The sequence below is a fragment of the Lampetra planeri genome, chromosome 64 (assembly GCF_965212315.1).
Source record: "Lampetra planeri chromosome 64, kcLamPlan1.2.h2, whole genome shotgun sequence".
Classification (NCBI taxonomy): domain Eukaryota; kingdom Metazoa; phylum Chordata; class Hyperoartia; order Petromyzontiformes; family Petromyzontidae; genus Lampetra; species Lampetra planeri.
This window is the reverse complement of record NC_136170.1, coordinates 3267871-3291899: the sequence shown is the minus strand read 5'-3', so window position 1 is coordinate 3291899 and position 24029 is coordinate 3267871. Positions and strand designations below refer to the sequence as shown.

Genomic DNA, 24029 nt, shown 5'->3' with positions numbered 1-24029 from the left:
AATCACCTACCCCACCCACCCAACCCACTGAACCCAACCCAACCCACCCAAACCAACCCACCACCCCACCCCACCCACCCACCCAACCCCACCCCACCCAACCCACAGGCATGGCGGTGCTGCTGGGCTCCGTGATGACGGCCGTGGGCACCATCCGCGCGGCGCGGGTGCAGCACAGCGGCCTGCTGCACAACGTGCTGCGCCTGCCCATGGCCTTCTTCGACACGACGCCCATGGGGCGCATCGTGAACCGCTTCGCCAAGGTGGGGCCCGCTCGCTCGCCCACCGCTCACTCGCTCACCCATCGATGACTCGCTCACTCACCCACTGCTGACTCGCTCGCCCACCGTTCACCCCGCTCGCTCACCGCTCACTCGCTCGCCCACCGCTGACTCGCTCGCCCACCGCTCACTCGCTCGCCGACCGCTCACCTCGCTCGCCCACCGCTCACTCGCTCGCCCACCGCTCACTCGCTCGCCCACCGCTCACTCGCTCGCCCACCGCTCACTCGCTCACCCACCGCTGACTCGCTCGCCCACCGCTCACCCGCTCGCCCACCGCTCACTCGCTCACCCACCGCTGACTCGCTCGCCCACCGCTCACTCGCTCACCCACCGCTGACCTCGCTCGCCCACCGCTCACTCGCTCGCCCACCGCTCACTCGCTCGCCCACCGCTCACTCGCTCGCCCACCGCTCACTCGCTCGCCCACCGCTCACTCGCTCGCCCACCGCTGACTCGCTCGCCCCCCGTTCACCCCGCGCGCCCACCGTTCACCCCGCTCGCTCACCGCTGACCCGCTCGCCCACCGCTCACCTCGCTCGCCCCCCCGCTCACTCGCTCGCCCAACGCTGACTCGCTCGCCCACCGCTCACTCGCTCGCCCACCGCTCACTCGCTCGCCCACCGCTCACTCGCTCGCCCACCGTTCACCTTCGCTCGCTCACCGCTGACCCGCTCGCCCACCGCTCACTCGCTCGCCCACCGCTCACCTCGCTCGCCCACCGCTCACTCGCTCGCTCACCGCTGACCCGCTCGCCCACCGCTCACTCGCTCGCCCACCGCTCACTCGCTCGCTCACCGCTCACTCGCTCGCCCACCGCTCACTCGCTCGCCCACCGCTCACTCGCTCGCCCACCGCTCACTCGCTCGCTCACCGCTCACTCGCTCGCCCACCGCTCACTCGCTCGCCCACCGCTCACTCGCTCGCCCACCGCTCACTCGCTCGCTCACCGCTGACCCGCTCGCCCACCGCTCACTCGCTCGCCCACCGCTCACTCGCTCGCCCACCGCTCACCTCGCTCGCCCACCGCTCACTCGCTCGCCCACCGTTCACTCGCTCGCTCACCGCTGACCCGCTCGCCCACCGCTCACTCGCTCGCCCACCGCTCACTCGCTCGCCCACCGTTCACTCGCTCGCTCACCGCTGACCCGCTCGCCCACCGCTCACTCGCTCGCCCACCGCTCACCTCGCTCGCTCACCGCTGACCCGCTCGCCCACCGTTCACCCGCTCGCTCACCGCTGACCCGCTCGCCCACCGCTCACTCGCTCGCCCACCGCTCACTCGCTCGCCCACCGCTCACTCGCTCGCCCACCGCTCACTCGCTCGCTCACCGCTGACCCGCTCGCCCACCGTTCACCCGCTCGCTCACCGCTGACCCGCTCGCCCACCGCTCACTCGCTCGCCCACCGTTCACCCGCTCGCCCACCGTTCACCCGCTCGCTCACCGCTCACTCGCTCGCCCACCGCTCACTCGCTCGCCCACCGCTCACTCGCTCGCCCACCGCTGACTCGCTCGCCCACCGCTCACTCGCTCGCCCACCGCTCACTCGCTCGCCCACCGCTCACTCGCTCGCCCACCGCTGACTCGCTCGCCCACCGCTGACTCGCTCGCCCACCGCTCACTCGCTCGCCCACCGCTCACTCGCTCGCCCACCGCTCACTCGCTCGCCCACCGCTGACTCGCTCGCCCACCGCTGACTCGCTCGCCCACCGCTCACTCGCTCGCCCACCGCTGACTCGCTCGCCCCACCGCTCACCCGCTCGCCCACCGTTCACCCGCTCGCCCACCGCTCACTCGCTCGCCCACCGTTCACCCCGCTCGCCCACCGCTCACTCGCTCGCCCACCGCTCACTCGCTCGCCCACCGTTCACCCGCTCGCCCACCGCTCACTCGCTCGCCCACCGCTCACTCGCTCGCCCACCGTTCACCCGCTCGCCCACCGCTCACTCGCTCGCCCACCGTTCACCCGCTCGCCCACCGCTCACTCGCTCGCCCACCGCTCACTCACTCGCCCACCGTTCACTCGCTCGCCCACCGCTCACTCGCTCGCCCACCGCTGACTCGCTCGCCCACCGCTCACTCACTCGCCCCACCGTTCACTCGCTCGCCCACCGTTCACTCGCTCGCCCACCGCTCACTTGCTCGCCCACCGCTCACTCGCTCGCCCACCGCTGACTCGCTCGCCCACCGCTCACTCACTCGCCCACCGCTCACTCACTCGCCCACCGCTGACTCGCTCGCCCACCGCTGACTCGCTCGCCCACCGCTCACTCGCTCGCCCACCGCTGACTCGCTCGCCCACCGCTCACTCACTCGCCCACCGCTCACTCACTCGCCCACCGCTGACTCGCTCGCCCACCGCTGACTCGCTCGCCCACCGCTCACTCGCTCGCCCACCGCTGACTCGCTCGCCCACCGCTCACCCGCTCGCCCACCGTTCACCCGCTCGCCCACCGCTCACTCGCTCGCCCACCGTTCACCCGCTCGCCCACCGCTCACTCGCTCGCCCACCGTTCACCCGCTCGCCCACCGCTCACTCGCTCGCCCACCGCTCACTCGCTCGCCCCACCGCTCACTCACTCGCCCACCGTTCACTCGCTCGCCCACCGCTCACTCGCTCGCCCACCGTTCACCCGCTCGCCCACCGCTCACTCGCTCGCCCACCGCTGACTCGCTCGCCCACCGCTCACTCACTCGCCCACCGTTCACTCGCTCGCCCACCGTTCACTCGCTCGCCCACCGCTCACTTGCTCGCCCACCGCTCACTCGCTCGCCCACCGCTGACTCGCTCGCCCACCGCTCACTCACTCGCCCACCGCTCACTCACTCGCCCACCGTTCACCCGCTCGCCCACCGCTGACTCGCTCGCCCACCGCTGACTCGCTCGCCCACCGTTCACCTGCTCGCTCACCGCTGACCCGCTCGCCCACCGCTCACTCGCTCGCCCCCCGCTCACTCACTCGCCCACCGCTCACTCGCTCGCCCACCGCTGACTCGCTCGCCCACCGTTCACCTGCTCGCCCACCGCTGACCCGCTCGCCCACCGCTCACTCGCTCGCCCCCCGCTCACTCACTCGCCCACCGCTCACTCGCTCGCCCCCCGCTCACTCACTCGCCCACCGCTCACTCGCTCACCGCTGACTCGCTCGCCCACCGCTGACCCGCTCGCCCACCGCTCACTCGCTCGCCCCCCGCTCACTCGCTCACCGCTGACTCGCTCGCCCACCGCTGACCCGCTCGCCCACCGCTCACACCCGCTCGCCCACCGCTGACTCGCTCACCGCTGACTCGCTCGCCCACCGCTGACCCGCTCGCCCACCGCTCACCCCGCTCGCCCACCGCTGACCCGCTCGTTCACCGCTCACCCGCTCGTTCACCGCTCACTCACTCGCCCACCGCTCACTCGCTCGCCCCCCGCTCACTCACTCGCCCACCGCTCACTCGCTCGCCCCCCGCTCACTCGCTCACCGCTGACTCGCTCGCCCACCGCTGACCCGCTCGCCCACCGCTCACCCGCTCGCCCACCGCTGACCCGCTCGTTCACCGCTCACTCGCTCACCGCTGACCCGCTCGTTCACCGCTCGCTCGCCCACCGCTGACCCGCTCGCCCACCGCTCACCCGCTCGTTCACCGCTGACTCGCTCGCCCACCGTTCACTCGCTCGCTCGCCGCTGACTCGCTCGCCCACCGCTCACCCGCTCGACCGCCGCTCACTCACTCGCCCACCGCTCACTCACTCACCCACCGCTCACTCGCTCGCCCGCCACTGACTCACTCGCCCATCGCTCACTCACTCGCCCACCGCTCACTCACTCGCCCACCGCTCACTCACTCACCCACCGCTCACTCACTCACCCACCGCTCACTCGCTCGCCCACCACTGACTCACTCGCCCACTGCTCAGCTCACTCACTCGCCCACCGCTCACTCGCTCGCCCACCGCTCACCTCGCTCGCCCACCACTCACTCACTCGCCCACCGCTGACTCACTCGCCCACCGCTCACTCACTCGCCCACCACTCACTCACTCACCCACCGCTGACTCACTCGCCCACCGCTCACTCACTCGCACGCTCACGCGTACGCTCGCTCGCTCGGCCGCCCGCTCATCCACTCGCCCCCCACCCCCCACCCCCCCGCCCCCTCCCCCCCCCTCCCCGTGGGCCACAGGACATGAACACGATCGACGAGATGATCCCCATGTCGGTGCGTCCGTGGCTGATCAGCCTCTTCAGCGTGCTGGGCACCGTGGTGGTGATCTGCGTGGCGACGCCGGTCTTCACCGCCATCGTGGTGCCACTCGCCATCCTCTACTTCTTCCTGCAGGTGGGGGGGGGGGGGTGTGCCTCCACCGCCATCATCATCATCGTCACTAACACCATCATCATCGTCACTAACACCATCATCATCATCGTCATTGTCACTAACATCATCATCGTCATCATCCCTCGCCTCCCTCTCCCCCTACCCTTCCTCCGTCCCCTCCCTCCTGTCCCCTCCCTCCCACCCTCGCCTCTCTTTCTCCCCACCCTCCCCACCCTCCCTTCCTCCCCTCCCTCCCTCCCACCCTCCTTCCATCCCCCCCTCCCCTCTCCCCCTCCCTCCCTCACCTCCCTCCAACCCTCGCCTATCTCCCTCCCCTCCCTCCCCTCCCTCCCTCCCCTCCCTCCCCTCCCTCCCACCCTCTTTCCATCCCACCCTCCCCTCCCTCCCCTCCCTCCAACCCTCGCCTCCCTCCCCTCCCTCCCACCCTCCTTCCATCCCAACCTCCCCTCCCTCCAACCCTCGCCTCCCTCCCTCCTTTTTTTTTCAGTCTTTCGGCACTTTACTTCGTTCATCATGTCGTTTGTTTGTATTTTTTTTATCAAAGATTTAACGCGAGTTTCCCGTGTAACATTAGTCCCATTGTGTGTTACCGGTGTTCATAGACACCAATAAGAAAAACAAATCAACCTCAAAATACCCATCGCCAGATCCCCTGCTGCTGCGCTAACAGCACCATAGCGGCGAAGGCACCTGCCTGACCTCCCTCCCCTCCCTTCCCTTTTTTACCATTCTTTTATTAAATTTCTTCTAAATCCCTAAGTAAGCTTGAACATTACAGGAATTAAAAAGAACATCAGCTGCAATACACAGTAACTACTTACTGCAGACCTTGGCATATCAGGTGACCAAACACAGCACTGAGTGAACAACCAGCACACGGGGATGGTTGGTACCCAAAACATGTAGTACCTAGGTAAGCAATGGCAGTGAGCACACCCTCATGGGGAGCCAACCCAACGCCCAGTAAGATACACCAGACTGCTAAGGATGGCCAAACAGGCAAAAAAAACCTGCGGAAAGTACTGCTCTCTCCTTTCCACAAGCAGGTACACAGCATAAAATTAAAATCAACAAACATTCTCAAAATTCGGCGCATATACACACAAATTACATAGGATCTGGTTGTTGTACATTAGGTCTACTCAGATTCTATTGGCCACTGTGATACAAAATACTCCACTATTAAGGCATTTATGGTTACAATGTTCCGCTATCCGCAGCATTACATGTTAGTGGAGTTGTCGTCAGGTGTGTTTTGTCTCCACTTATTTATTTGGCCCAGGAAATACCTGACCCTTTTTCTTTCCTTTCCATCTGACAGTTTTCCCTGTCTTTTGAAGCCCCGATCAGCATGGAGTAGGGAGGTTATTATTGCCTCCACATTTCGCCACCTTGATAGCGCTGCAGCCACCCTTTCGTCTGTGCCACGTACTTCATCTAGAAAGTCCCATAGCTCTGACTGCGAAAATATTGGTGCCCCTTCGGTCAGCTCTGCCGATGTCAGGCTCACCCCACTTCCTGTGCTGAGGGTTTCTTCCAACTCCTCTTCTTGGCTTCCCCCTTCAGCCCCCAGGCTTTGAGGATTTTCAGTCGCCGTGGTATCCTCCGTCAATGTTTTATCGGGCGATGTCGCTTGCCCCTCAATTGACGGCCTTCCTTTGTCCTTGTCTTGGTCACCCACAATTTGGTCAGTGGGGACCTGTGTGGGCTCCTCCGTGCTCTTGGCTGCTCGCGTTTCCTGGGAGCCCTCGGCCCCCTCGCTGGGCGCGTCGTCGAGGTCTGACGTGCGACCCTCTTCACTTGTGTCCTTCGCCACTTCGCAGATTGCGGTTTCCCCCGCTTCCATCTCAGGCTCCAGATTTTCTTCAGGCGTCCTGCGCTTGAGCTTGGTTCTTGCACGGGGCTTCTTCCCTCTGCGTGTCCCACTTCTAGGGGCATCTGGGATGGCGAAGACCCCGTCCTTTCCACCAGTGCTCTCCGCATCTCCCCCAGGCGTCGGTGCGATGTCCGACTCCAACTCTGGGAGATCTTTAAAGGGATTGACCTCATCCCCACTGGTCTCTGGAGATAATGAAGCCGAGTCTTCCGTAAATGTCCTCTTCAGAGGTCCGGCTGTCGATGATGACTGGGTGGCTGGCTGAGCCTCAGTCTCCATGTCAGTAGCTGGGGTTGGAGCGGGGTCTACCGCCACCTCGTGTGATCTCCGTGGTGAGGGACCCTCTCCTGAGTCACTTGCTGGGTGTGCCTCTTTATCACCCTTTTCCACCGTTGTCTCGCTGGTAGATTGGGCATTTGCTGTCATCGGGCAGTGTTTTTTAACATGCCCCTCAGCTTTGCAAAGGTTGCATCTTAGCACGTCCTTGCAGTAAAACAGCCTATGGGTCCTTCCTCCATTCATGACCACAAAGGAGCCCTCTTCAAGCTGCCCATTGGGCACCAGCATGTAGACCTGCCTTCTAAAAGACAAGACATGCCTCAAGGCAGGATTTTTGAGGCCCAGAGGCACACGCTGAAGGTTGGAAGTCAGCGTGCCCAACTTAGCCAGGTGATCTTGGATGTCTTTATCGGGAATGTAGGGGGGGGGGCGTTGGATACGATCACGCGTACCGACGGTGATGACATTGGCTCCAAGGTAAGGTGCCAATCGCCAACCGTCAGCCCCTTCTCCATGGCGGCATTTGCCACCTTTTCAGACTCCATGAAGAAAACCACTCTTCCGCTCACCTTGGAGGCGTACCTTATCGAGCCCCCTGGCACGATAGCGCGCAGCGCATCCACGTAAACTTCAATCGGAACATCGTGAGAAGCCGGGCAGCGGATCCCAGCCTCCCGTGGAGGCTCCGGGTGCTGCTGCTGCTGCAGGCACCTTGCAGACCCCAGAGACGGGCCTTGCGTAGGTGCGGTAGCTTTCGCATACGTTGTTGCGGGTCGGGTGGACATCTTCACGTGTGTGAGATGTCACACACAACTACGAAAGCAAAACCTCTCTACTTTCTAAAGTCAGGAAAAAATTACAAAAAAACAAGAAACGTAACAAAAAAATGTATATAAAGATGGTCAAATCTGTGTTATGACCACCTTCTGCTAATTATTGTTACTGCTGCCCACCCAAAGCTCCCCTGGAGAGAGTACAATTATTTTAAGTCCTTGGTTTTTGTTTTCTTACAAGAGGAGGAAAAAAAATGAAAACGTAGGAAAAATGCACACCAATAAAAATAAAATAATGTAAACACGCTCGCAGCAATAAACAAGAGGGGATTCTAAAGGGGATGTCTGCCCTGCACCCACACCGGCCGGTGTGGTACAGTGCGAACACGGGTGTGAAACACGTGGGAGCACACCAGACAAAGGAACGAAAAAAGACACGAAAAATAATCACAAAACTCAAAGATTGCTAAAGGACCTCAAGATCGAAAAGAAAGCAAAGAAAAGTGTGATTATGAAATCAACTATCAAAATAAAAGTAGAGGATTGTGCGGGAAAAACAAACAAACACACCTTTCCACTGCAGTGAGCGCAGCCGCGCACTGAACAGTGAAAACAACACCAAAGAACAAAGAAAGAAAGAGAAAGGACGTCTAAATTAACAAACAAACTGATCACAAATGTGTATAAAGCAAGACACTTACTGTTGGTGAAAAGAAATGCCAAAAAAAGGGTGAGAAAAATAAAGTTTTTAGAGGTAAAGGCAGGAGCCCTGGGTGAACGCGTCTCTCTCCCCCCCCCCCTCCCCTCCATCCCATCCCACCCCTCCCCTCCATCCCCATCCCACCCTCCCCTCCATCCCCATCCCACCCTCCCCTCCATCCCCATCCCACCCTCCCCTCCATCCCCATCCCACCCTCCCCTCCATCCCCATCCCACCCTCCCCTCCATCCCATCCCACCCTCCCCTCCATCCCATCCCACCCTCCCCTCCATCCCATCCCACCCTCCCCTCCATCCCATCCCACCCTCCCCTCCATCCCATCCTACCCTCCCCTCCATCCCATCCCACCCTCCCCTCCATCCCATCCCATCCCACCCTCCCTCCCATCCCATCCCACCCTCCCTCCCATCCCATCCCACCCTCCCTCCCTCCCATCCCATCCCACCCTCCCTCCCATCCCATCCCACCCTCCCTCCCTCCCATCCCATCCCACCCTCCCTCCCTCCCTCCCTCCATCCCATCCCATCCCACCCTCCCTCCATCCCATCCCACCCTCCCTCCATCCCATCCCACCCTCCCTCCATCCCATCCCACCCTCCCTCCATCCCATCCCACCCTCCCTCCATCCCATCCCACCCTCCCTCCATCCCATCCCACCCTCCCTCCCTCCATCCCATCCCACCCTCCCTCCCTCCATCCCATCCCACCCTCCCTTTCTCCCCTCCCTCACCTCCCTCCCCCACAGCGCTTCTACATGAAGACGTCCCGCCAGTTGCGCCGTCTGGACGCGGTGTCGCGCTCGCCCGTCTACTCGCACCTGGAGGAGACGGTGCAGGGCCTGGGCGTGATCCGCGCCTACGGCCACGCGGAGCGGTTCCTGCGGCACAACGAGAGCCTCGTGCAGCGCAACCAGCTGTGCGTCTTCCCCTGGGTGGTGTCCAATCGGTGAGTAGCACCACCACCACAACTACCAACAACAACACCACCAACACCACAACCACCACCACCACAACCACCAACAACACGACAACCAGCTGTGCGTCTTCCCCTGGGTGGTGTCCAATCGGTGAGTAGCACCACCACCACAACTACCAACAACAACACCACCAACACCACAACCACCACCACCACAACCACCAACAACACGACAACCAGCTGTGCGTCTTCCCCTGGGTGGTGTCCAATCGGTGAGTAGCACCACCACCACAACTACCAACAACAACACCACCAACACCACAACCACCACCACCACAACCACCAACAACACGACAACCAGCTGTGCGTCTTCCCCTGGGTGGTGTCCAATCGGTGAGTAGCACCACCACCACAACTACCAACAACAACACCACCAACACCACAACCACCACCACCACAACCACCAACAACACGACAACCAGCTGTGCGTCTTTCCCTGGGTGGTGTCCAATCGGTGAGCAGCACAACCACCACTACCACCATCACAACCACCAACAACACCACAACCACCACCACCACAACCACCAACAACACGACAACCAGCTGTGCGTCTTTCCCTGGGTGTTGTCCAATCGGTGAGCAGCACAACCACCACTACCACCATCACAACCACCACCAACACCACAACCACCACAACCACCAACAACACGACAACCAGCTGTGCGTCTTCCCCTGGGTGGTGTCCAATCGGTGAGCAGCACAACCACCACTACCACCATCACAACCACCACCAACACCACAACCACCACCACCACAACCACCAACAACACGACAACCAGCTGTGCGTCTTCCCCTGGGTGGTGTCCAATCGGTGAGCAGCACAACCACCACTACCACCATCACAACCACCAACAACACCACAACCACCACCACCACAACCACCAACAACACGACAACCAGCTGTGCGTTTTTCCCTGGGTGTTGTCCAATCGGTGAGCAGCACAACCACCATTACCACCATCACAACCACCACCAACACCACAACTACCACCACCACCACAAACACCACCACCATCACAACCACCACCAACACCACAACTACCACCACTACAAACACCACCACCATCACAACCACCAACATCACCAACACCACCACTACCACCACCACCACAAACACCACCACCACCACCACTACCACCACCATCACAACCACCACCACCAACAACACGACAACCAGCTGTGCGTCTTCCTCTGGGTGGTGTCCAATCGGTGAGCAGCACCACCACCACCAACACCACCACTACCACAACCACAACCACAACCACAACCACAACCACCACCACCACCCCACCACCCCCCCACCCCAGCACCCCTCCGCCGTGTCACTGGAGGCTACCTGCCTGGGGCACCTTTGTCTGTGCCAGGTGGCTGTCGATCCGCCTGGACGTGGTGGGCGCCCTCGTGGTCTTCTTCTCGAGCCTCTTTGCGGTGCTGGCGCGCGGAGCCGTCGACGGGGCCATTGTGGGACTCTCCATCTCCTACTCGCTTACCGTACATACACACACCTACACGTGTACACACACACCTACACCTACACACCTACACACACACACACACCTACACACACACACACGGTGCTGGCGCGCGGAGCCGTCGGCGGGGCCATTGTGGGACTCTCCATCTCCTACTCGCTTACCGTACATACACACACCTACACGTGTACACACACACCTACACCTACACACCTACACACACACACACACCTACACACACACACGGTGCTGGCGCGCGGAGCCGTCGACGGGGCCATTGTGGGACTCTCCATCTCCTACTCGCTTACCGTACATACACACACCTACACGTGTACACACACACCTACACCTACACACCTACACACACACACACCTACACACACACACGGTGCTGGCGCGCGGAGCCGTCGGCGGGGCCATCGTGGGGCTCTCCATCTCCTACTCACTCACCGTACATACACACACACCTACACACACCTACACACACCTACACACACCTACACACACGCATACACACACACACACACCTACACACACACCTACACACATACACACACACACACCTACACACACACGGTGCTGGCGCACGGAGCCGTGGGCGGAGCCATTGTGGGACTCTCCATCTCCTACTCACTTACCGTACATACACACACACCTACATACACACACCTACACACACACACCTACACACACCTACACACACACACGGTGCTGGCGCGCGGAGCCGTCGGCGGGGCCATCGTGGGACTGTCCATCTCCTACTCGCTCACAGTATATACACACACACACACACCTACACACACACACACCTACACACACACACCTACACACACACTCACACACCTACATACACACACGAAGAACAACCCAGAGCCCAGGCCTATTGATGGTATCATAGGCCTTGACCAGGTCAATAAAGCAGAGATGTAGGTCTTGTTGGAATTCCCTACACCTCTGCTGTAGCAGACGGACAGAATATATGGCATCTGTGCAGGACCGCCCTTTCCTGAAACCGCATTGGGGTTCCGCAAGCCTCTCCTCAGCGTGCCTAGCAAGGCGATGTTGAATAATCCTTGCCAGGACCTTTCCCGGCACACTGAGGAATGAGACGCCCCTGTAGTTGTTACAGTCTGTGCGGTCCCCCTTCTTAAAGAGAAGGACCACCAGGGCATCCTTCCAATCCTGCGGTACCCGTCCAGCGGTCCAGACTGTTGTTATGATGTCATATAGGGCAGTCTGTGCACAAACGCCACCCTCCCACAGCATTTGGCTTGGGAGATCATCTCTGCCCGGTGCCTTTCCTGGTCTCAGACTCCGGATCACCTTAAGTACTTCCTCAACAGATGGCACCTCAGCCAGCCACTCACAGGGGGTGACCTCTTCCAATATTTGAGGCACGGCAGCCTCAGCAGGGTTATCCCCACTTTGTGCCATGATGTTTTCTTGGCTGAGAGATTTTCCCTCCCCCAGGACCTCACAGAAATGCTCAGCAAATCTGCAAACCTGTTCCTGGGAGTCGGAGATTGGATCACCGTTTTTTCCCCTAATGATGGTAATAGGTGTGGCGCTGCAGGTTACTTTTTTGATGGAGTTAAATAGTGATTTGTGATCGCGGGCCACTGAGGCAGACTCCATCTCCTCAGCAACCCGCGACCACCACCCATCCTTGCAGCGCCTTATGGCTCTCCGAACCTCCGAGCGAAGGCTGCGGTAAACCTCCTCATTCTCCGACGGTGGGATGCTGTAGCCGATGAGAGTGGGCCTGTCGCTTTTTCTCAATTAACCTGAACACTTTCTCCGTCAGCCAGGGTTTCTGGGGAGGTCTGGACCGCGTACCCAATACCCAAAGCAGCCATTGCAGCTGCATGAGTCACAGTCTTAAACCTCGCCCATTTTCCTTCGACATCAGGTGGAGTGGGGGAAGATGCCAACCCCAGCTGCAAGCGACGATGAAATTCTCGCTTGCAACTTTCATCAGCTAACTGAGACCAGGCCACTTTTGGTTGGAATGGGGTCCTGGGTGTACACCCACCACCGGAGTGGAAGAATGGCAGGCGCATCTTACAGATGACTAGTCGATGGTCAGAGGGCAGATCAGCTCTACGGTAGGTCCTGGTGTCAAGGACATGGGCTCGCATCCGCTGGTCCGTCACTATGTAGTCCAGCAGATGTTCTTGCTTGGACCCGGCATGCATCCATGATGTTGTGTGGATGCGCCGATGCCGGAAGAGCGTGTTGGTAATTACAAGCCCATGGGCTGCACAAAAATCTAGCAGCCTCCTACCGTTGTTATTGAGCTGATCTGGCCCATGCCTTCCAATCACTCCAGACCAGGTACCAGCATCATGACCAACTCGGGCATTAAAGTCACCCAACAAGATGACTCTGTCCCGAGTGCCCACTTTAGCCAGCACCTGTGACAGGAGGTCATAGAAGACATCTGACTCATCGGCCTTGCCTGCATCCCTCCACGGATGTTCGTCTTCGGTGGGGGCATAAGTAACCACGACCACCACTCCTCGCCTCCGGTTGATGGGAAGGCGCGCCCAAAGTAGCCTGGGGCTTACAGCTTCCCACACCTCACCGCCACGCTCCCACGTCCCCTTCATTCTTTTGTTCAGAAGAAGAGCCACACCCTGTTGTTTGGCAGTCTCCTGCCCCGAGTGGAGGACTGTCCACCCCTCATGGTGGCATGAGCCAGAACCGGTCCACCGGACCTCCTGAATGCCACAGAGATCCAGGCGGTACCGGTCCAGCTCCCGACAGAGGAGTGGCAGCCTTTCCTCCACAGTGAGCATTCGAACATTCCACGTGGCCATCTGCAATGGTTTTTCGTTGTTTCTGGAGGAGCCCCGAGGGTGAAGATTCAATCTGCTGGCTCCGCCATATGGGGTTTGGCCAGGAGACGTCATGAAAGCCTGACCCCCCGGGGCCTCCGGCACAAGCTTATTTGTTACAGCTTTTTGTTTATATCGTAGTTTAGTGGTAGTTAATTGAAGGTGGAGGGGTTACCAGCCCCTCGCACCCGTCCAGAGCCCCCGTTTAGCCACTGTGGTGGTCACAGACGCCATGAGGGGAGAGGCCCATGGCCCTCCCCCTACAGCACTGTCCACGACAGTGTTGCCCGTCCGGCACCACGAGGAGGTAGGAGTTTGTTTTGCCGGACACACACACACACACCTACACACACACACTACACACACACCTACAACAACAACAACAACAACCGCCATTCGCCACTAAGTGGTGGTGACATCATCACGACGCTTGTGCCAGGCCAAGTGCACCTTGAGGCCACGTGAAGTGTCGAACGCCCACTGGCAGGAGGTCACGGGGCAGACCCAGCAGGTGCCATGGGTCGACTGACCGAGATGACCGAGATGACTGGCTGATGCACCTCCTGTGCCCCCTACTGTACCAACTCGCCCGTTGTGAGCGTCGCTCCTCTGCCCTCCGTTGTTGTTGGAGGGCGACTGCCTCCAATTGCCCAGTAGCGTCCTTCACGAGCCTCCTCCACTGAGGCCGATCTTGACACCGCTGGTACCAGTCATCGGCAAGTCCATTCAGCTCCACGTCCTCCTGTACCACGTCACTCCATCTCTTCTCTAGCCCGTGCCGCGCCCGTTTAGCCCCCTCGATCTGGCCAAACAAAAGCTGTCTGGGCATGCGGTCTACGTGACCCAGCCAATGCAGCCTTGCCTGCCGGAGGAAATCACGGATGGAGACTGTGTCCCGATATTGAAAATATTTGTGAGCTCCTCACAATGTAACCCAGTCTGGTTAAACCCAGGGTGGATGGTAGGCAGGCCAGCCTGAACGGTTTTAACTATTGCAGATGTTCCACCGACAAAGCGATCCGCGTTTCTCAAGCGGAGAGAAGAGTTGGGCACGACCGTGGCCGAGAAGACCCGAAGCCTCGTGCGGAGTTACGGGCCAGGCGGCTTCCACACGGCACTCCGCACCACGAACCCGGCGACCCGAGTTCGACTCCCTCTAGCGGGCCTCGCCAGAGCCGGTCATTGGGGTTCCCTCTAGGTCGACTCAGCCTCAAACCGAGTACCTGCTGTGGTGTATGAACATCGCAGTGCCGGCCTGCATAGCTAGTGCCGCTAGGAACTAACAGCACTTGCCCCCAGCAGGCTATACGGGTGTTTGAAGGCACCTTTGTCTTTTTGCGGGTCAGGTGACGCAGACGCTGAACTGGCTGGTGCAGCAGACGTGCGAGCTGGAGACGAACATCGTGGCGGTGGAGCGAGTCCGCGAGTACAGCGAGGAGGAGAACGAGGTGTCACGTCGACGCTAGCAACATCGTTGTCGTCGTCGCGGTCACCAACATCATCATTATCGCCATCGTCAAAATTGCCATTGTCAAAATCGTCATTGTGACCATCATTGTTACTTCTCATCAACATCTTGATTGGCATTGTCATCATTATCATCGTCACCATCATCATCATCATCATCACCATCGTCACCATCATCATCGTCACCACTGTCACCATCATCATCACCACTGTCAACACCATAATCACCATTGTCACTGCCATCGTCATCAGTACCACCATCGTCATCATCACCACCATCGTCATCATCACCACCATCGTCATCATCACCACCATCGTCATCATCACCACCATCGTCATCATCACCACCATCGTCACCACCAACATCATCATCGTCACCGCTGTCACCAACATCATCGTCACCACCATCGTCATCATCACCACCATCGTCATCATCACCACCATCGTCATCATCACCACCATCGTCACCACCAACATCACCATCGTCACCGCTGTCACCAACATCATTATCGTCACCATCATCATCATCACCATCGTCACCATCATCATCGTCACCACTGTCAACACCATAATCACCATTGTCACTGCCATCGTCATCATCACCACCATCGTCACCACCAACATCATCATCGTCACCGCTGTCACCAACATCATCATCGTCCTTATCACCGTCATCACAATCGTCACCACCAACATCATCATCACCATCATCACCACTATCGCCATCGTCAAAATCGTCATTGTGACCATCTTTGTTACTTCTCATCAACATCTTGATCGGCATTGTCATCATTATCATCGTCACCACTGTCACCATCATCATCACCATCATCACCATCGTCACCATCATCATCACCATTGTCACTGCCATCGTCACCACCACCATCATCATCACCATCACCATTATCACCATCATCATCATCACCATTATGACCATCATCATCATCACCACTATCACCATTCCCAACATCATCACCATCCTCAACATCATCACCGTCATCATCACTATCACAATTTCAAACATCATCACCATCCTCAACATCATCATCACCGTCATCATCACTATCACCATTCCCAACATCATCACCATCCTCAACATCATCACCGTCATCATCACTATCACAATTTCAAACATCATCACCATCCTCAACATCATCATCACCGTCATCATCACTATCACCATTATCAACATCATCACCATCATCAACATCATCACCGTCATCATCACTATCACCATTATCAACATCATCACCATCATCAACATCATCACCATCATCATCACTATCACCATCATCACCATCATCAACATCATCACCGTCATCATCACTATCACCATCCTCAACATCATCACCGTCATCATCACTATCACCATCCTCAACATCATCACCATCATCATCACTATCACCATCTTCAACATCATCACCATCATCATCACTATCACCATTCCCAACATCATCACCATCCTCAACATCATCACCATCATCATCACTATCACCATTCCCAACATCATCACCATCCTCAACCTCATCACCGTCATCATCACTATCACAATTTCCAACATCATCATCACCACCATCATCATCACTATCACCATCATCACCATCCTCTACATCATCACCGTCATCACCACTATCACCATTCTCAACATCATCACCATCCTCAACATCATCACCATCATCATCACTATCACCATTATCAACATCATCACCATCACTATCACCATCATCACCATCCTCAACATCATCACCGTCATCACCACTATCACCATTCTCAACATCATCATCACCACGCTCAACGTTATTGTCGACACCATCACCATGTGTGTGTGTCTGCGTGTTCGGCCTCCATAGGTGCTGCGAGCGAGCGAGCGAGTACCTGGCGCGATGTGTCGTGAACATTGTAACTGGGGAGACAAAGGCGGCCGGGCGTGGTGCTGGCCACCCACCCCCTCGTGTGCCATGCCGGCCTTCGTACGTGCTTGCTAGCAGCACTTGCCCCTACGGTCTTTCACAGGCTATAGGGGGGATCTTTCTCTTTGTGGTGTGGCCAAGTTTGCAGTCATCTCGGCCAGTCGACCCATGGCACCCATCCCGTGACCTCCTGCCAGAGGGCTTTAGACATCTCACGTGGCCTTAAAGTGCACATAGCCTGGCACCAGCATCGCTGTTGACCCGTACGGTTTAAGCCAATATTCTTGTGCAGGGACATTGAGTTTTCAGGTCCATACGGCGTACAGCCGTTTCAATGTGGGGACATTGATGTAGATGATGTATTTGTGTGTTGTCCCTCGTGGTGGTGGGACTGTGCAGGGTGAACGTTGAGATTTGTAAGGGGCACGGGGTGAGCAATAGGGTCTGCATTGGTCTGTAGTCAGGTAGGCAATGATAAGGGGTTGATAGGTGTGTAGTGGTGAGTGTAGTGGTGGTGAGTGTTGAGTGGAGTGTACTAGTGGTGAGTGTAATGGTGAGTGTAGTGGTGAGTGTAGTGTTGAGTGTAGTGGTGGGTGTACTAGTGGTGAGTGTAATGGTGAGTGTAGTGGTGAGTGTACTAGTGGTGAGTGTAGTGTTGAGTGTAGTGGTGAGTGTACTAGTGGTGAGTGTAGTGTTGAGTGTAATAGTGGTGAGTGTACTAGTGGTGAGTGTACTAGTGGTGAGTGTAGTGTTGAGTGTAGTGGTGAGTGTACTAGTGGTGAGTGTAGTGTTGAGTGTAATAGTGGTGAGTGTACTAGTGGTGAGTGTAGTGTTGAGTGTACTAGTGGTGAGTGTACTAGTGGTGAGTGTACTAGTGGTGAGTGTAGTGGTGAGTGTACTAGTGGTGAGTGTACTAGTGGTGAGTGTACTAGTGGTGAGTGTACAAATGGTGAGTGTACTAGTGGTGAGTGTACTAGTGGTGAGTGTATTGGTGAGTGTACAAATGGTGAGTGTACTAGTGGTGAGTGTACTAGTGGTGAGTGTACTAGTGGTGAGTGTAGTGGTGAGTGTACAAATGGTGAGTGTACTAGTGGCGAGTGTACTAGTGGTGAGTGTACTAGTGGTGAGTGTAGTGGTGAGTGTACAAATGGTGAGTGTACTAGTGGTGAGTGTACTAGTGGTGAGTGTACTAGTGGTGAGTGTACTAGTGGTGAGTGTACTAGTGGTGAGTGTACTAGTGGTGAGTGTATTGGTGAGTGTACAAATGGTGAGTGTACTAGTGGCGAGTGTACTAGTGGTGAGTGTACTAGTGGTGAGTGTAGTGGTGAGTGTACAAATGGTGAGTGTACTAGTGGTGAGTGTACTAGTGGTGAGTGTACTAGTGGTGAGTGTACTAGTGGTGAGTGTACTAGTGGTGAGTGTAGTGGTGAGTGTACAAATGGTGAGTGTACTAGTGGTGAGTGTACTAGTGGTGAGTGTACTAGTGGTGAGTGTACAAATGGTGAGTGTACTAGTGGTGAGTGTAGTGGTGAGTGTACAAATGGTGAGTGTACTAGTGGTGAGTGTACTAGTGGTGAGTGTACTAGTGGTGAGTGTAGTGGTGAGTGTACAAATGGTGAGTGTACTAGTGGTGAGTGTACTAGTGGTGAGTGTACTAGTGGTGAGTGTACTAGTGGTGAGTGTACAAATGGTGAGTGTACTAGTGGTGAGTGTACTAGTGGTGAGTGTACTAGTGGTGAGTGTACTAGTGGTGAGTGTAGTGGTGAGTGTACAAATGGTGAGTGTACTAGTGGTGAGTGTAGTGGTGAGTGTACAAGTGACAAGGGGTTGACAGGCCTGGCACAACCGACGCGGTGATTGTCACTGCCAATTTGTGGCGATTGGTGGTTATTGTTGTGGTTGTTGTGGTTGTTGTGGTTGTGGTTGTTGTGGTGGGGCAGGCCGCGTGGGTGGTGGAGGAGACGCGCCCACCCGAGGGATGGCCGTCGCGAGGCGCCGTCGTGTTTGAGGACTTTGCGGTGCGCTACCGCCCGGGCCTCCGGCTCGTGCTGCAGGCCATCAGCTGCAGCGTGCTGCCCGGGGAGAAGGTGACCAGTCACTCACCCCGCTAGCCACTCACTCCGCTAGTCACTCACTCACCCCGCTAGCCACTCACGCACTCCACTAGCCACTCACTCACTCCACTAGCCACTCGCTCACCCCGCTAGCCACTCGCTCACCCCGCTAGCCACTCGCTCACCCCGCTAGCCACTCACGCACCCCGCTAGCCACTCACTCACTCCACTAGCCACTCGCTCACCCCGCTAGCCACTCGCTCACTCAACTAGCCACTCACTCACCCCACTAGCCACTCACTCACCCCACTAGCCACTCACTCACCCCGCTAGCCACTCACTCACTCCACTAGCCACTCACTCACCCCACTAGCCACTCACTCACCCCACTAGCCACTCTCTCACCCCACTAGCCACTCACTCACCCCACTAGCCACTCACTCACCCCACTAGCCACTCACTCACACCACTAGCCACTCGCTCACTCAACTAGCCACTCATTCACCCCGCTAGCCACTCGCTGACTCAACTAGCCACTCACTCACCCCGCTAGCCACTCACGCACTCCACTAGCCACTCACTCACTCCACTAGCCACTCGCTCACCCCGCTAGCCACTCACTCCGCTAGCTACTCACTCACCCCGCTAGCCACTCACTCACCCCACTAGCCACTCACTCACCCCACTAGCCACTCACTCACCCCGCTAGCCACTCACTCACCCCACTAGCCACTCACTCACCCCACTAGCCACTCACTCACCCCACTAGCCACTCACTCACCCCGCTTGCCACTCACCCTGCTAGCCACTCGCTCACCCCGCTAGCCACTCACTCACTCCACTAGCCACTCGCTCATCCTGCTAGCCACTCGCTCACCCCGCTAGCCACTCACTCACTCCACTAGCCACTCGCTCACCCCGCTAGCCACTCGCTCACTCAACTAGCCACTCACTCACCCCGCTAGCCACTCACGCACTCCACTAGCCACTCACTCACTCCACTAGCCACTCGCTCACTCCACTAGCCACTCGCTCACTCAACTAGCCACTCACTCACCCCGCTAGCCACTCACGCACTCCACTAGCCACTCACTCACTCCACTAGCCACTCGCTCACCCCGCTAGCCACTCGCTCACTCAACTAGCCACTCACTCACCCCACTAGCCACTCACTCACCCCACTAGCCACTCACTCACCCCGCTAGCCACTCACTCACTCCACTAGACACTCTCTCACCCCGCTAGCCACTCGCTCACCCCACTAGCCACTCACTCACCCCACTAGCCACTCGCTCATCCAACTAGCCACTCTCTCACCCCACTAGCCACTCGCTTACCCCACTAGCCACTCTCTCACCCCACTAGCCACTCACTCACCCCACTAGCCACTCTCTCACCTCACTAGCCACTCGCTCACCCCACTAGCCACTCTCTCACCCCACTAGCCACTCGCTCACCCCACTAGCCACTCTCTCACCCCACTAGCCACTCTCTCACTCCACAGCCACTCACTCACCCCACTAGCCACTCACTCACACCACTAGCCACTCACCCCACTAGCCACTCACTCACCCCACTAGCCACTCACTCACCCCACTAGCCACTCACTCACCCCAATAGCCACTCACTCACCCCACTAGCCACTTACTCACCCCACTAGCCACTCACTCACTCCACTAGCCACTCACTCACCCCACTAGCCACTCACTCATCCCACTAGCCACTCACTCACCCCACTAGCCACTCACTCACCCCACTAGCCACTCACTCACCACACTAGCCACTCACTCACTCCACTAGCCACTCACTCACCCCACTAGCCACTCACTCACCCCACTAGCCACTCACTCACCCAACTAGCCACTCACTCATCCCACTAGCCACTCACTCACCCCACTAGCGACTCACTCACTCCACTAGCCACTCACTCACTCCGCTAGCCACTCACTCACTCCACTAGCCACTCGCTCACCCTGCTAGCCACTCACTCACTCCACTAGCCACTCGCTCACCCCGCTAGCCACTCGCTCACTCCACTAGCCACTCACTCACCCCGCTAGCCACTCGCTCACTCCACTAGCCACTCGCTCACTTTGCTAGCCACTCGCTCACTCCACTAGCCACTCACTCACTCCGCTAGCCACTCGCTCACCCCACTAGCCACTCGCTCACCCCACTAGCCACTCGCTCACCCCACTAGCCACTCGCTCACCCAACTAGCCACTCACTCACTCCACTAGCCACTCACTCACCCCACTAGCCACTCGCTCACCCCACTAGCCACTCACTCACCCCGCTAGCCACTCACTCACCCCGCTAGCCACTCGCTCACCCCACTAGCCACTCGCTCACCCCACTAGCCACTCACTCACCCCGCTAGCCACTCACTCACCCCGCTAGCCACTCGCTCACTCCACTAGCCACTCGCTCACTCCACTAGCCACTCGCTCACTCCGCTAGCCACTCGCTCACCCCACTAGCCACTCGCTCACTCCGCTAGCCACTCGCTCACCCCACTAGCCACTCGCTCACTAGCCACTCACTCACTCACTAGCCACTCACTCACTCCGCTAGCCACTCTCTCACCCCACTAGCCACTCACTCACTCCACTAGCCACTCACTCACTCACTAGCCACTCACTCACTCCGCTAGCCACTCTCTCACCCCGCTAGCCACTCACTCACCCCGCTAGCCACTCACTCACCCCGCTAGCCACTCACTCACTCCGCTAGCCACTCGCTCACCCCACTAGCCACTCGCTCACCCCACTAGCCACTCACTCACTCCGCTAGCCACTCACTCACCCCACTAGCCACTCACTCACTCCGCTAGCCATTCACTCACTCCACTAGCCACTCGCTCACCTCACTAGCCACTCACTCACTCCGCTAGCCACTCACTCACTCCACTAGCCACTCACTCACTCTGCTAGCCACTCTCTCACCCCACTAGCCACTCACTCACTCCACTAGCCACTCACTCACCCCACTAGCCACTCACTCACCCCACTAGCCACTCACTCACTCTACTAGCCACTCGCTCACCCCACTAGCCACTCACTCACTCCGCTAGCCACTCACTCACTCCACTAGCCATTCACTCACTACGCTAGCCACTCTCTCACCCCACTAGCCACTCACTCACTCCACTAGCCACTCACTCACCCCACTAGCCACTCACTCACTCCACTAGCCACTCACTCACCCCGCTAGCCACTCGCTCACCCCGCTAGCCACTCGCTCACCCCGCTAGCCACTCACGCACTCCACTAGCCACTCACTCACCCCGCTAGCCACTCACGCACTCCACTAGCCACTCACTCACTCCACTAGCCACTCACTCACCCCACTAGCCACTCACTCACCCCACTAGCCACTCTCTCACCCCACTAGCCACTCACTCACTCCACTAGCCACTCACTCACCCCACTAGCCACTCGCTCACCCCGCTAGCCACTCACTCACTCCACTAGACACTCTCTCACCCCGCTAGCCACTCGCTCACCCCACTAGCCACTCACTCACCCCACTAGCCACTCGCTCATCCAACTAGCCACTCTCTCACCCCACTAGCCACTCGCTCACCCCACTAGCCACTCTCTCACCCCACTAGCCACTCACTCACCCCACTAGCCACTCTCTCACCCCACTAGCCACTCGCTCACCCCACTAGCCACTCTCTCACCCCACTAGCCACTCGCTCACCCCACTAGCCACTCTCTCACCCCACTAGCCACTCTCTCACTCCACAGCCACTCACTCACCCCACTAGCCACTCACTCACACCACTAGCCACTCACCCCACTAGCCACTCACTCACCCCACTAGCCACTCACTCACCCCACTAGCCACTCACTCACCCCAATAGCCACTCACTCACCCCACTAGCCACTTACTCACCCCACTAGCCACTCACTCACTCCACTAGCCACTCACTCACCCCACTAGCCACTCACTCATCCCACTAGCCACTCACTCACCCCACTAGCCACTCACTCACCCCACTAGCCACTCACTCACCACACTAGCCACTCACTCACTCCACTAGCCACTCACTCACCCCACTAGCCACTCACTCACCCCACTAGCCACTCACTCACCCCACTAGCCACTCACTCATCCCACTAGCCACTCACTCACCCCACTAGCGACTCACTCACTCCACTAGCCACTCACTCACTCCGCTAGCCACTCACTCACTCCACTAGCCACTCGCTCACCCTGCTAGCCACTCACTCACTCCACTAGCCACTCGCTCACCCCGCTAGCCACTCGCTCACTCCACTAGCCACTCACTCACCCCGCTAGCCACTCGCTCACTCCACTAGCCACTCGCTCACTTTGCTAGCCACTCGCTCACTCCACTAGCCACTCACTCACTCCGCTAGCCACTCGCTCACCCCACTAGCCACTCGCTCACCCCACTAGCCACTCGCTCACCCCACTAGCCACTCGCTCACCCAACTAGCCACTCACTCACTCCACTAGCCACTCACTCACCCCACTAGCCACTCGCTCACCCCACTAGCCACTCACTCACCCCGCTAGCCACTCACTCACCCCGCTAGCCACTCGCTCACCCCACTAGCCACTCGCTCACCCCACTAGCCACTCACTCACCCCGCTAGCCACTCACTCACCCCGCTAGCCACTCGCTCACTCCACTAGCCACTCGCTCACTCCACTAGCCACTCGCTCACTCCGCTAGCCACTCGCTCACCCCACTAGCCACTCGCTCACTCCGCTAGCCACTCGCTCACCCCACTAGCCACTCGCTCACTAGCCACTCACTCACTCACTAGCCACTCACTCACTCCGCTAGCCACTCTCTCACCCCACTAGCCACTCACTCACTCTACTAGCCACTCACTCACTCACTAGCCACTCACTCACTCCGCTAGCCACTCTCTCACCCCGCTAGCCACTCACTCACCCCGCTAGCCACTCACTCACCCCGCTAGCCACTCACTCACTCCGCTAGCCACTCGCTCACCCCACTAGCCACTCGCTCACCCCACTAGCCACTCACTCACTCCGCTAGCCACTCACTCACCCCA

General features: G+C 58.4%; 1 protein-coding gene across 1 annotated transcript in view; it reads left to right on the top strand.

The window, feature by feature from the left end:
- The window catches only part of LOC144737059 (ATP-binding cassette sub-family C member 2-like), a 115378-nt gene that overhangs the window by 72085 nt on the left and 19264 nt on the right, over window positions 1-24029 (top strand). Inside the window, exons 33-38 of the mRNA XM_078619708.1 lie at window positions 109-263; window positions 4454-4609; window positions 9003-9202; window positions 10597-10723; window positions 14888-14989; window positions 18859-19005. Coding sequence (XP_078475834.1) covers window positions 109-263; window positions 4454-4609; window positions 9003-9202; window positions 10597-10723; window positions 14888-14989; window positions 18859-19005 — 887 coding nt within the window. The remainder of the gene's footprint in view (window positions 1-108; window positions 264-4453; window positions 4610-9002; window positions 9203-10596; window positions 10724-14887; window positions 14990-18858; window positions 19006-24029) is intronic.